Here is a 12,354-nt window from a genome sequence, read left to right on the forward strand (position 1 = left end):
ATAGTACAAAATTATTTTATTTAACTTAATATCTATACTTTAATATATATAATATTTATAATTATATATTTATTATATCTAAAGTTATTCATTTATTTTAATAATAATTAAGTTAAATAATACAAAAATTAAAAAAGAAACAAGTACATTAAATAAATCCTAAAAAAGTAAGTTATCCCTCTTTAGTCTTTATGGGCTCTAAACAATAGTTCTCATCAAACATTTTTCGGAAGTAATTACCAAGAAAAGTTTAAGCATATTTAAGCTTTAACACTTCTAATCCTGTTAGAATTAAAGCATGCCTCTTTTTTTTTCTACCGCAAGAACTTAATCACTCATTAAAATGGCCTTTATAACAGAAATAAAAAATTAAACTCAAACTCCTAAAAGTTTTACATTATTGAAGGTATTCCCAATTGCCCATATACTTATTATATAAAAGTTGTGCAATCTCTATCTTATAGGAAAGGAGGAAGTAGTTAACTTTTATTAGGACTGAGCTTGGTTTACATAATAAGTAGGAAAAAATACTGAGAATTAATTATTTTCAACTAACAATTCGTCAAGTTTTTCTTTATTATAATTTTAAACCCTTAACATTTGGTCATTTATTATTTTATTAATTGATTATTGTTTATAAAAAAAATTAGTTCCTTATTAGAAAAATCGTAACTTTAATGTGTGTAGTATTTTTTTGATCAATTATTATATGTAATATTAGAGTTTAGTTTACTTTTTTGTTTTATTAGATATCTTTCACGATATAAATTCACTTTTAAACTTGAATTAGACCTATTTATTTTAACAACTATATTATGTGAATATAAAATATCGGTCACTAAATTATTATATATAAAGAATATGCTTTAAAATATAAAATACATATTAAAAATGAGATTTTTATCTATATAAAGTAAATCACATTTTTAAATTAATTGGCTTCCGATATTATTAGATTGTCATGTTTGATTTTTGTCTTCAAAATATTTTTTTGTAAATCGATATAACTTAAAAACAATAATTTATAAAAAAAAAACCTAGTAATCTAGTTTGTCTTAAATCGATTTACTAGAAAATTCACACTTTTATAATTCAATTTTAATTAAATCGATTTACTATGAATCATCGTTTCTGCATAAATCATTTTTACTTAAAACGATTTACAAGCACCACTCGTCTTATAAATAAGTAAAATTGTATTATGTATAATATGTGTGTGATTTCAAAATGGCCGATGAGAGATTCTTAGTACTAATTCATTATAAGGAAAAATAGGAAAAAATAAGAAAAAATCTCAATAGGGAATTAAGTCAGTAGCAAAGATCCACTAAATGTCTTTGTTCGTCCATTTATCGATTTTGTAGAATTGCAAAATACCATTATACATACGCTTGGGGTGTGTGCAGTAAAGCGAGTGAAAAATTTGTATTACGAGATTTCTATTACGATCCGTAAAGATTTTGTAAAACATAATTCTTTCATAATAAAGAATGATGATGACTTTCGAGTGTTATTTTACTGTCACATAAACTTTTCTATGGTGGGGTCCTAAGTTGTATGTAAAGCTTGTTGATGTCATTGGAAGTTCTGGAGGATCAACCCCAAATTCTTAATCTATTACTTTGGGTGGAGCTTGTACTTTCAAGACCTGTGGTTGCACCGGATGTAGTGTTAGTGAAATCCTCGTCCTTAGCTGTTGACTTAAACCATGATAATGATGGTGGTCGTGATATCGAAAACAATCGTATGTTTGCTGAGCTTGCAATTGCGATAATAGCTACTCCTAATACCACCCTCGTTGTTGTTGATGTCGTAAAAGCATATCATAAAGAAGATGCTATGTAGGATCATGATGAGGACGAGGAGCTTGCCATGATAGGTGATGATGACTTAAGTGGCATTTCAGCAAGGCAAGAAGGTCCGTCAAGTTTCGAAGCACAGCAATACCCATCTCACTTTTCAACGCTGAACTTGGAGGCAATACCACAACAAGAATTTCTAGACATGAAGTCTGGTTTAGGGTGCATGGATTCGCAAGATGTGTCAAATCTAATGAGTTCCATCTTGGTCAATCATTTTCTAGCAAAGAGGAAGCTATGTTAAGTGTGAAGAATTATAAGATTCGTCGTGGAGTTGAGTATCGTTTAGTAGAGTCATATCACATCACGTACTATAAAAAGTGCAAAGAATTCGAAAAATGCTACAATTGGTTAATTCGGATTATCCATTGGCAAAGAAAAAGTACTTGGGAGGTTATGAGGTATAATAGACCTCACACATGCTTGGCAACATATGTGTCAAGCGATCACAGACAGACCACCGTGTGATATATTTGTTCATCTTTTTTTATGGTTAGGGCAGAAGCTATTGTCTCGATAAAGGTGCTATAAAATGCATCAGAGAGTAGTTATGACTTCAAATCAAGTTATATGAAGGTTTAATTGGCAAAATAAAAGGCAGTGGCATAGATTTATGGAGATTGGAATGAGTCGTATAACAAGTTATCAAGGTGGGCATTAGATGTGTAGGTGATTATGTTAGGCAATGTTACGATTCTGAAGACGTCTCCTTTTAGAGTTGGCGGCCAAGTTAATGAGTCAATATAGCGTATTTTCACCATCTTTTTTGGATATTCCCGCCATGTGTTGAAGGTTTTAGACACTGCAAGCCACTCATGAGTATTGTTGGGACTCATCTATATGGTAAGTATGACGAAACATTGCTGATCGTGATTGAGATAGAGTTTGACTATTGGTTTGATATTTTGTAGACTAAAGACCCAGTGATGTGTGATTGGGCCAACATAATCGAATATGACTAGTGAATCCAACAGCGGGATAGTGGGAGGAGATTTGAACATATGACCATAAACATCTCAAAGTGTCTTAACTTCATTTTGAAAGGGACAAGGAATCCTTCGTTCACCTCATTGGTCAAGTTAACACATTGTAGGTTGGATTAGCAATTTATGTGTAGAGGGAGAGATGTTAAGGCATAATTAGGACGAATAATTAGTTTCACCAACATCTAATCAAAGCAATAGAGGCTAACAGAAAGGCTTCTAAATTCATCACTGTGACCTTGTACAATAGGTCTAATTATGAATTCATAGTAGCTAAGATAATTTTGATAGACAATTTTTCACTTGAGTCTTACAGAGTGTCATTGAGGGAGTGTATTTGTGATTGTGGGTACTTTCAAGTGCTTCATTATTCATGTCATCATGCCATGACTCATTAGGCACACTTATGCCCTAAATCAGGCTACATATGTTGACGATGTCTATCGTAGGAGCACAGTCTTTAATGTTTATGCGATGGAATTTAACCCTCTAATTCTAGAGAATTTTTGGCCACCATACGATGGTCTTACTATCATCCCTGATCTTTTCAAGAAGCGGCCACATAAGGTCATCCCAACATTTGAAGTTTGTGTTCTAGTATCTCTGGATACACAACCACCGCCACCTGAGGTGTGGCATAAGGCATTAACACAAATTACATAAAAAAATAACACAAACATATATATAAGTTTAATATAATCACAAAAACTTATATAAAATTTTAATATATCGCCTAAATAATACAATACAATAAAGTTTAAGACTCACATTAGTATTTTGAAGCAAATCAAGCCTCAACTTTTTCTGGATGACTTTAGGATCCCTCTATATCCTGCCCACCTACAATTACATATATAAAATTTCAAATATTACACAAATATTGATATATACAAATAATTAAAAATAACACTAATGAAATTATTACCTATATGTAAGGGGCCACATCAATGTATTATAGCCATGTGGCCTCAGCGTGGAAAACCATTAAAATATTCACAATTGGAGTAGCAGCAGTGGATTAGCAAGCTATACAACATGTCGGTTCGCTACTCAACACATGTATCGGTACAACCATGAAAGTATTGGCGACTCCAACTGTATCTCCCTAGATTCTCAAGTCTGGCTACATAAGGCAATCACTTAATGTATGCTCGTGCCTCATATTTGTCTCCAAACAGTTAAGAGGATAGCAACATCATAACGTATGCTCAAACATACACTCTAATGGTATCCTCACTCGCATTGGGAAGGAGCACCACAAACCCCTCATAAAACCACGTGTATATGACAGTGAACTTGTCAATATACTCAGCAGGAGGAAGTTTTCTAGAAAGCTACTAGAACCAAACTTATGTTGGCTTCCCATAAAAAATATGCTGTTCAAAATCTGTGAGGCACTCACTAACATAATCACTATCATTCCAAAGCTGGAGCTGGTAGATTACATCTTGTAGTGTAATAATGCATTTACCGAACGACATATAAAATTATGCATCTCAAGACACCACTGCTCAATGAATGGACTAATAAGGGGATAATCAAGCTTAAACTAATGGTCGTTGAATCTAGTTAGGTGGTACAATCCCGCAGCCTCTAAATAGAGAATGGCGCAATCGTGAAAATGCATACCCTGCTACCTATTAATGGTCTTAATACAACAAGTTAGCTACGTCACACAATAATTATTCCACAATGTGTATGTCATGTGTAACTAATTACAACAAGCATTTAAATCATAAAAATTTGTTTCATTCAACCATTAAATTTAAAAATAATCTAATTCGATAAATACTAATTTAACTACAAATTTCAATTCAGAATATACATTATCTATAATAACTCTAAACTAATATAAGACAAATTCATCTTTATTTATAGCAAATTCATTCCGATCAATAATTTTGTATAACATAGACCACAAATCCTACTCTATCTAACCTTATTTATGTCACCAATAATATCACAATCATTTTAAAACTAATATCTTAACAATTAATTTTTTATCTAATATGATGAAACTAGGAATTTGAAATACTAATCTATTCATGTATAGGTCCAACAACATGAGCAACACCATCTATCAGTAAAGACGATCTCTTTCATGTTTATTTTTCATCGCTAATACTTCATTCGTCGAAAATTCTCTGGATTCTCGTTGAATTGCCTTGATTCTCGTTGGATTCTCTCAAAAAAAATAGAGGGTAAAAGTTAAAATGATAAATCAGAATGAGTAAAAATAAATTTTATAATATCTCCTCAAGATAAATTATTTTAACATACATTGATTTATATAGATATTAATCTTCCTAATAAATTAAATTAAGCTGAGTTGATTTTTATCTATTTTTTATCCTAATAAATCGGTTTAAAATAAACTGAATTACTATAAAAAAATATTTTTCTACTAAATTAATTTGTTAGAACAATTTAGTTGAATATACTAAATCAATTTAACTTAAAACCATTTTTTAATTTTTCCTAGCAAATCAATTTAAGTTACATCGATTTATATAGAGATAATTTTAAAATGAATATTAAAACAGGACAATATGATAATATTAGATTTCAATTAATTTAAAAATATGATTTATCTCAATATATATTTTTATATAAATACATAATTAATTTACTATATTTTTATGTGTATACAATATTTTTATATTTTTAATCGTCTTTGTGGGATTTAAATTCGTCGATTGATGAGATGAGACTGTATCGCAATCATCTTGAAATAAGTAATGAAACTAATCAACGGTCAACATAGTCTTTCTTTTTTCAGTTTAAGAAATCTCTTACCAAATGCTGTAAAATAATCTGGTTTAAACTTTAAACTTTTAATAATGTTATTATTAATCGTAATAATTCATAATGCAGAGAAGCAAATTTCGAAGTGAATACCTTCCTTGACCAAGGATATCATAATTCTTTTAATTGAATTTTATTTTATTTTAATTTATGTTATTGACTTTCTTAGCAACCCTTGTCAATTTCTGGGAAAAGTTAAAAAAAAGGAAAGGATTGAAGACATAAAAGATGGTTCCCTACCATTATCCAATGATGTTGAAGACATAAAATAAAATAAAACCAAACAAGTAAATACATAGCAAAAAACCAATAATGAGTATCTTGTCGTCAAATGGGTACAACTTTTCGCATCCGGCTAAAATTGTCAGTTACTGAATGAATTAACCATGAGGTACAACTTTTTTAACTAGCTCGCGGTATTGATTAGGAGATAATAAAAATTAGTTAATAATTAACAAAAAGTTATATGTTTAAAAACCTAAACTTATATAATTAAAATAAAAATTATTCATTGAAAATTTATGTTAATTAGCTAGATATATATTGACTAAAATTTTAACTTACATTTACATTTTTAACCTAATAATATTAATTTTTTCTTTAAAAGACCCTAAATTATAAAAAGAGTGGCAAACCGGGTAGCCTGTTTTACTCCAAAAATGAAACGGACCGTCCGTTCTAAAAGCAGGTTCAAAATACGGTTAATTTTTTTATATATTGAAAAAATTTGGGTGTAATACTTAATCATTGAATTTTATGGTGTTTTTTGAAATTGTGGGAACAGTACAATACGCCCCCTTGTATTGTATATTTTAAATTAAAATATACAATACAAGGGGGGCGTATTGTCAATACAAGGGAGGCGTATTGTACTGTTCCCACAATTTCGAAAAACACCATAAAATTCAATGATTAAGTAAAACACCAAGATTATACCAATACGTAAGAAAAAAATCTCAAAATACTAGTTTGTCAATAAAATAATTTTNAGGCTGACGGCTAGCTCATCCCACAGGCGAGTTTGACAATTTTTTTATTTAGCAAATTCTAAATCTTAATCCGGTCTATTTTTTTTGGCGAATTTGACAGATAAATTTGGCGAGTTCAGCCAATTTTATCACCTATATCGTTACTATAATGAATAAATTTATATTATTAATTGGATTAACTACAAAAAATGTCTTTGAATTATTTAAATATTGACAAAAATACACTCAAATTTTACTATTAACAAAAATACCTTCAAATAATTTAAAAACACAACAAAAATATGCAACAGTAAATATGTATTTTCAAAAAATGTTTTAGAGATTGAATTTTGATGCGCTTTTTTATAAGAATGATTAGAAAAATAAAATATTATTATTTTTAAAATTTGCTGGCTTTTTTGTTAGGTATATATTTTTTGTGATTTTTTAAAAGTATTATTAGATGTTAACAAAAAATTATTAAAAGAATATACTTAACGAAAAATCACCGAATTTAAGAATAATAATATCTCATTTTTCTAATATTGTTTACAAAAAATTACATCAAAATTCAATTTTTAATGTATTTTTTAAGAAATACATACTTAGTGTTAGGTAATCTAATAAAAAATCTAACATTAAATATGTATTTGTCAAAAAATACACTAGAGATTAAATTTAATATTAATTTTTGCAAACATAATTAAAAAAATAAAATATTATTATTCTTAAAATTAATGATTGTTAACAAAAAAAATTAAAATATATATATATATAATTAAAAAACACCACTTATTAATCAAGTGGTAAGAATTTAGAAAGGAGTGGAAGTTTACTTGCTACTTTTAACTGGGTCATGCAATATCACTTGGATGACGTGACAGTTCTTTTGGGTGAGAGGAAGGTGAGAAGAGAAGATGTGGTGTGTGGTGGGGGCCGGAATTCCATACTCAACGAGTGTGTGCAATGTGTCTCTATCTGCTGCATTATTGAAAGGAAAAGAGTTGATGCATTGATTTAACAAGTCCTGCCCTTTATGCCATCTCCACGTGTTACGTACTACTGCATGCCCTTGGATCTTCCGCTTCTTATCTCTCATCCTTATTGTAAATTGCATTCACAAAAACACCAACCATATTTGTTTATTTTTATATTTCTATTACGATAACGATGATTGAAGTATTGAACACAAGGCAGACTGACCAAAGGTACCAAAAGCTATTGCGTCAATGCCAATAACACAATACCAGAGCCAAGCCAGAGAGCTGTAGTTAAGCACCAGCAACTTTATTTTTTATTTATTTTTTTTTTTTGTCAAGTGGATCGAAGAACTCCAATCCTAAGCATTAGTTCCATGCACTACACACTCATTCGAACACGGGTGCAGCTCCCAGCTAGGCAGGTGATGCTACCATTGATCAAAGGCCTCGGCTGCGCTCCACCATCTGAATTGATCATACACATACTCTTTTTGTGGGCTACGCTCATATCAAGTTTGAAATCAATCCCGGCCCAACAGCCCAGAGACAACCTCCTCTTTGTTCACCCAAAAAGATAATTACTAGAATGTTCCTCAATTATGGAAAATCCCAAGTTTATTTCTTAAATTTTTTGAAAGCCAAAATTTATTTGCAAGATACCGAAGTCTAACAAGTTAGGAGAGGGGTCATACAAGGTGTCACAAGCTGAAAATATGGTACGTGACACGGTCGTAAAGAGAAATGTTATCTCTCTTAGTCTCTTATATATTTTATAATTTTAAAAATAAATAAGTTTTTATACCATAAAAAATATATATACACAAAAGAAACGTACACAAAAAGTTATGCAAATATCATTTGTGAATCGTAAATGCTGCTTTTCATTTGCAAAATGTTAACTTGCATACTTGCACCATTGCATGGCCATGCAATTATCTTGTAATGAATGAAAAATACAATTTCGTTCCAATTATATAGACATTCCTCCCATAAAACTGGAGAAATGAAAACAGGTAAGGGCAGCTAGAAACAAGTCAAACAACGCCCCTTGATAATTTCTTTAACCAAGTCACTAACTCTAAATAAAAGAATTTTGAAAAATGTAAATCTTCCAGAGGAAAGTACGGTAAACTAAACTTGTTCTTCACCCAGCGCGTATTCATGAATGCATATTGGAGCTGAAGCCTCTTGTGGAACTTGTGCCATGTAGAATCTACCAAAATGGTACAATAGAAAAAGACCAATTGATGAGTCTAATAATGAAACGTCATGATTATTTTATCACACATTAACACTTGAACGGAACCAACCTCAGTCGTGCCTAATGCCTAACATTTTCATTGCTAGCTCCCAGGTCACAATTGCTGCTGCATTAGCAGGAAATGCTCGGGTTACTGTAGGCCCCAGACCTGTATAACACCCCTTCAATCCACCGCTCCTGTAAACCTTCCAAAAAAAAAAAATAGAAAACCCATATTGGATCTCTATATTTGGTATAAAGAAAGATTAGCTATTAAGGAAACAAATGTAGAAAGGTTTTAAGAACTCTTACCGAACTCAGCACCTGAAAAGGATTTCGTGAACAGTTTTTTTCCGGGTTTGTCTGAATTAAAGTCTTTGCCACATCAAGGGGCAGAACCGCCAACCAAAACTAGTATAACAATATAGAGAAACCTTAATTAAAAGAGACTAATAGAGTTAATAGCATATATTTAGTTGCAGCATCAGAAAAGAGTATGATTAGTTATCATGATGCTTACAGACACACCACCAAGACCTCCGGTAATAATCCCAATTCCAATATCAACCAGGTTATTGTAATTGGAACGAACAGCTTTGGCATGTGAATGCAGGTGATAGCGTACGTATTCATATGTGCTGAAAAAGACAGCATTCCCTATTGATTCTCTAAGCAATGTTGTAAAGCCTCCACGAAAAATTCCTGTCACCTGAAAGGTATTGCATCAGCTATAACACATTAATCATTAAATAGGACATAGCACAATGTTTTAGAATTTCTCACCCCTTCACTTTTCACGGTTTTAAGGGCACAATCAAGAGGACTACTGTATCTACTGGACTTCGGAACCAAAGAGTCAGTCCCTTGAATCTGCATCCTACACTGTACAAGTTCAAATTTGTATTGGCATCATGGCATGGTTAGAGATTATAGAGCTACCACCAATGACACTGCAGGAAATAAACTTTCTTGTCATTTTACCTTTACCAGCTCCGTCGGACATAACACAAAACTGATGATGGCACCACCATAAGCTGCAGATGGTATTATCACTTGAGGCTGCGGTTCACCACTTTGAACACCTCCCTAGATCATTGAACAGAAACCAGAGCAAACTAAGATATACAGGACAAATAAATCCACCAAACCATTAAAGTTATTGTAATACTCTGTCACATTACAGCATTTTCTGATCAGTGCAAGGACAAATCTAAATAAACCACATTTAAGTAACTTTCATGCCCACCTGAAGGGCCAATTTTGTCTGGGAATATATGCCAAAAAGAAGTGAACTTTCAAAAGCCATCCCGAGAAAAGATGATGTTGCTCCTCTATATAGTCCTTTGATCTGAAACATACTTATTGCTAAATTACATTTTGAAATCTCAAAAAGTCAATCCCCTCAAAATATCTATTTGAAAAAAAAAAAGAAAAATCATGCATACATCACTGCTGTTCATATTGTTAGAAACATAAAATTATTCATGAGCAGACGCATAGCAGCCAAAGCACTTAGCAATTTGCCTTTAGAGTCTACATGATAAGAAGTTAGGAGATCAAACATTTCCATTCTCATTTTTATAATTAAAATGAATTCCACCACTAGGAAAAATGGCCCTAGCCATTGACCTTGTCTGAAGCTAACAGACTCTTGGGTAAAGGACTTTGTTGTCATGGGGGGTTCGGCTATATTTTTATGTTGGTTGCCGAAGACCTAACACAATCCTCCTCCTTTATCCGGGCTTGGGACCGGCTATGTACTGCAAGTGTAACATAGGCGGAGTTGGGTAAAGGACTTTGTTAGAGATGTAAAATCATTCATAGGCCTCTACCAAACAGCTTTGGGGTAAGCTAGTCTTTAACACATCTGCGAATGGATAATACCATCAATATTGATTATGAGATGAGATAAGACTACATTTAGTCATGCCTCACCTATCACCCATGTCTTTACTTCTCAACTCCAGTGGCAAAATATGTTTATAGGATATAACCAATTCCTAAAACCTTCACTCCCTTGCTTCTAAAATCTTGGAGGCAGAACTAATAGTAAAAAGAAACACGTTGGAGGTGAAAAAATTTAAAAGTTTAGGGTAATTATTGTACTAATCTATCTCATCAATCGAAATTCAAAGGTGCAATCTGCTGGGAGAAAAAAAAAATCTCAAGAGGAAAGCACCAAAACATGAAAGAACAGAAAACATGACAATTGGACATAATTGGTTCTGCCTTAGTAGGTTAAGGGGTGTTAATAAGGTTGAGGCACAACAAAATCATTACAATAATGATCAAAACATTAACTAGCCTTAATTAGGTTGGCAGTTATATGCTACTTTGTCACTCTTATTTAGACATGAGATGGAATGTATAACCCATTAATTTTTCCTTTGAAAGTTAAAGTTCTAGAGCCATACGCCTTCAGTCTTCAGTATCCTAGTGGTGCAATGCAATCCACTTCTATAGCGAACCACATGTTGTCCTGTGTTGTGCTTTTGCAGTTTCACCTAATAAATGGAAGAGAAAAAAGTTCATAAATATGCTATAGTTTCAAAAAAGAGAAAAGAGAATAATTAAAACTCTACTAAAACACAATAAACTTCATGCTGAAATCACCAACAAACAAGCAAGAAAGACTTAAAACAAATGCTTGTGTTTGACATAAGTCTTAATAACGATCTAATTACTATAATTAAATTTACAATTGTAAGGATTGTGATCAACAGAGAGACTACTGTCATAAAATATTACGTCACCTAAATTTCTGGATATGCAGGTTATGTTCTGTAGCTGAAAAATGAGCAATTGCTGGTCTAATAACCATACATGTTGTTCCACTCCCTTTTCAACTCCAAGTCATACTGTAATTTTATTCCCGTTGATTTTAATCATATAAGAAAAGTTCAACGTTGCCTCTTTTTCTGATTATTACAAGTATACCACAATCTGGACCCAAGAAAAAAAGGGACAAACCGTTTCATCATAACCCCATTTAAAGAGCTTTATTATTCCTAGTGCGAGGATTTATTAACCTCTTGTCGGGTACATGACTTTATTTGAAGATACATGCATGTTGCTCACTGACCAATAGAAATGCAAAGAGGTTGACACAGGAAAGCAGTACAACAACAATGCATGCACCAAGGAGAAAGGAAAATCCTTATCATTTTCTTCCATGGAAGCACCTCTTAGATTAATTAAACCCTCCAAAACAAACAGTTTTCAAAATTGTCACTATTTTCTTCATTGCTTGCTATCATTCAACTTATACATTCTCAGATAATTTGAAAAAGGTTAATTGTAAAGCAGTAACGCACTGATAAGATAACCGAGCAAATAAGTAAAGTATTCAAATACAATATCATCCCTAGATAGCAAGATCAGTAACTATTGTTAAGCAAATTTCAGAAATTGTCAGTTAAAAAGGCGGCATTATCAACGATGAACACATTCTTAAACTATTTAACACCTACCCAACATTAGGTGCCTGCAGCTTGCTTAATAATGGATGGTTGAAAATGA

At 31.9% G+C, this 12,354-nt stretch overlaps 1 protein-coding gene across 2 annotated transcripts in view; it reads right to left on the reverse strand.

The window, feature by feature from the left end:
• Window positions 1-8,443: 8,443 nt before the first annotated feature.
• The window catches only part of LOC107480785 (mitochondrial arginine transporter BAC1), a 4,460-nt gene continuing 549 nt past the window's right edge, over window positions 8,444-12,354 (reverse strand). The window contains exons 2-9 of one of the 2 annotated variants that reach the window (XM_016100958.3): window positions 11,250-11,339; window positions 10,082-10,183; window positions 9,817-9,921; window positions 9,619-9,717; window positions 9,356-9,544; window positions 9,148-9,246; window positions 8,906-9,041; window positions 8,445-8,808 (exon numbers count right to left, since the gene is read on the reverse strand). In XM_016100958.3, coding sequence (XP_015956444.1) covers window positions 8,907-9,041; window positions 9,148-9,246; window positions 9,356-9,544; window positions 9,619-9,717; window positions 9,817-9,921; window positions 10,082-10,183; window positions 11,250-11,339 — 819 coding nt within the window. In that variant the 3' untranslated portion in view covers window positions 8,445-8,808; window position 8,906. Of the gene's footprint in view, window positions 8,809-8,905; window positions 9,042-9,147; window positions 9,247-9,355; window positions 9,545-9,618; window positions 9,718-9,816; window positions 9,922-10,081; window positions 10,184-11,249; window positions 11,340-12,354 lie in introns of both variants that reach the window. The other variant, XM_016100959.3, reaches the window with a different exon arrangement.

This window comes from Arachis duranensis, chromosome 3 (genome assembly GCF_000817695.3).
Source record: "Arachis duranensis cultivar V14167 chromosome 3, aradu.V14167.gnm2.J7QH, whole genome shotgun sequence".
Lineage (NCBI taxonomy): Eukaryota > Viridiplantae > Streptophyta > Magnoliopsida > Fabales > Fabaceae > Arachis > Arachis duranensis.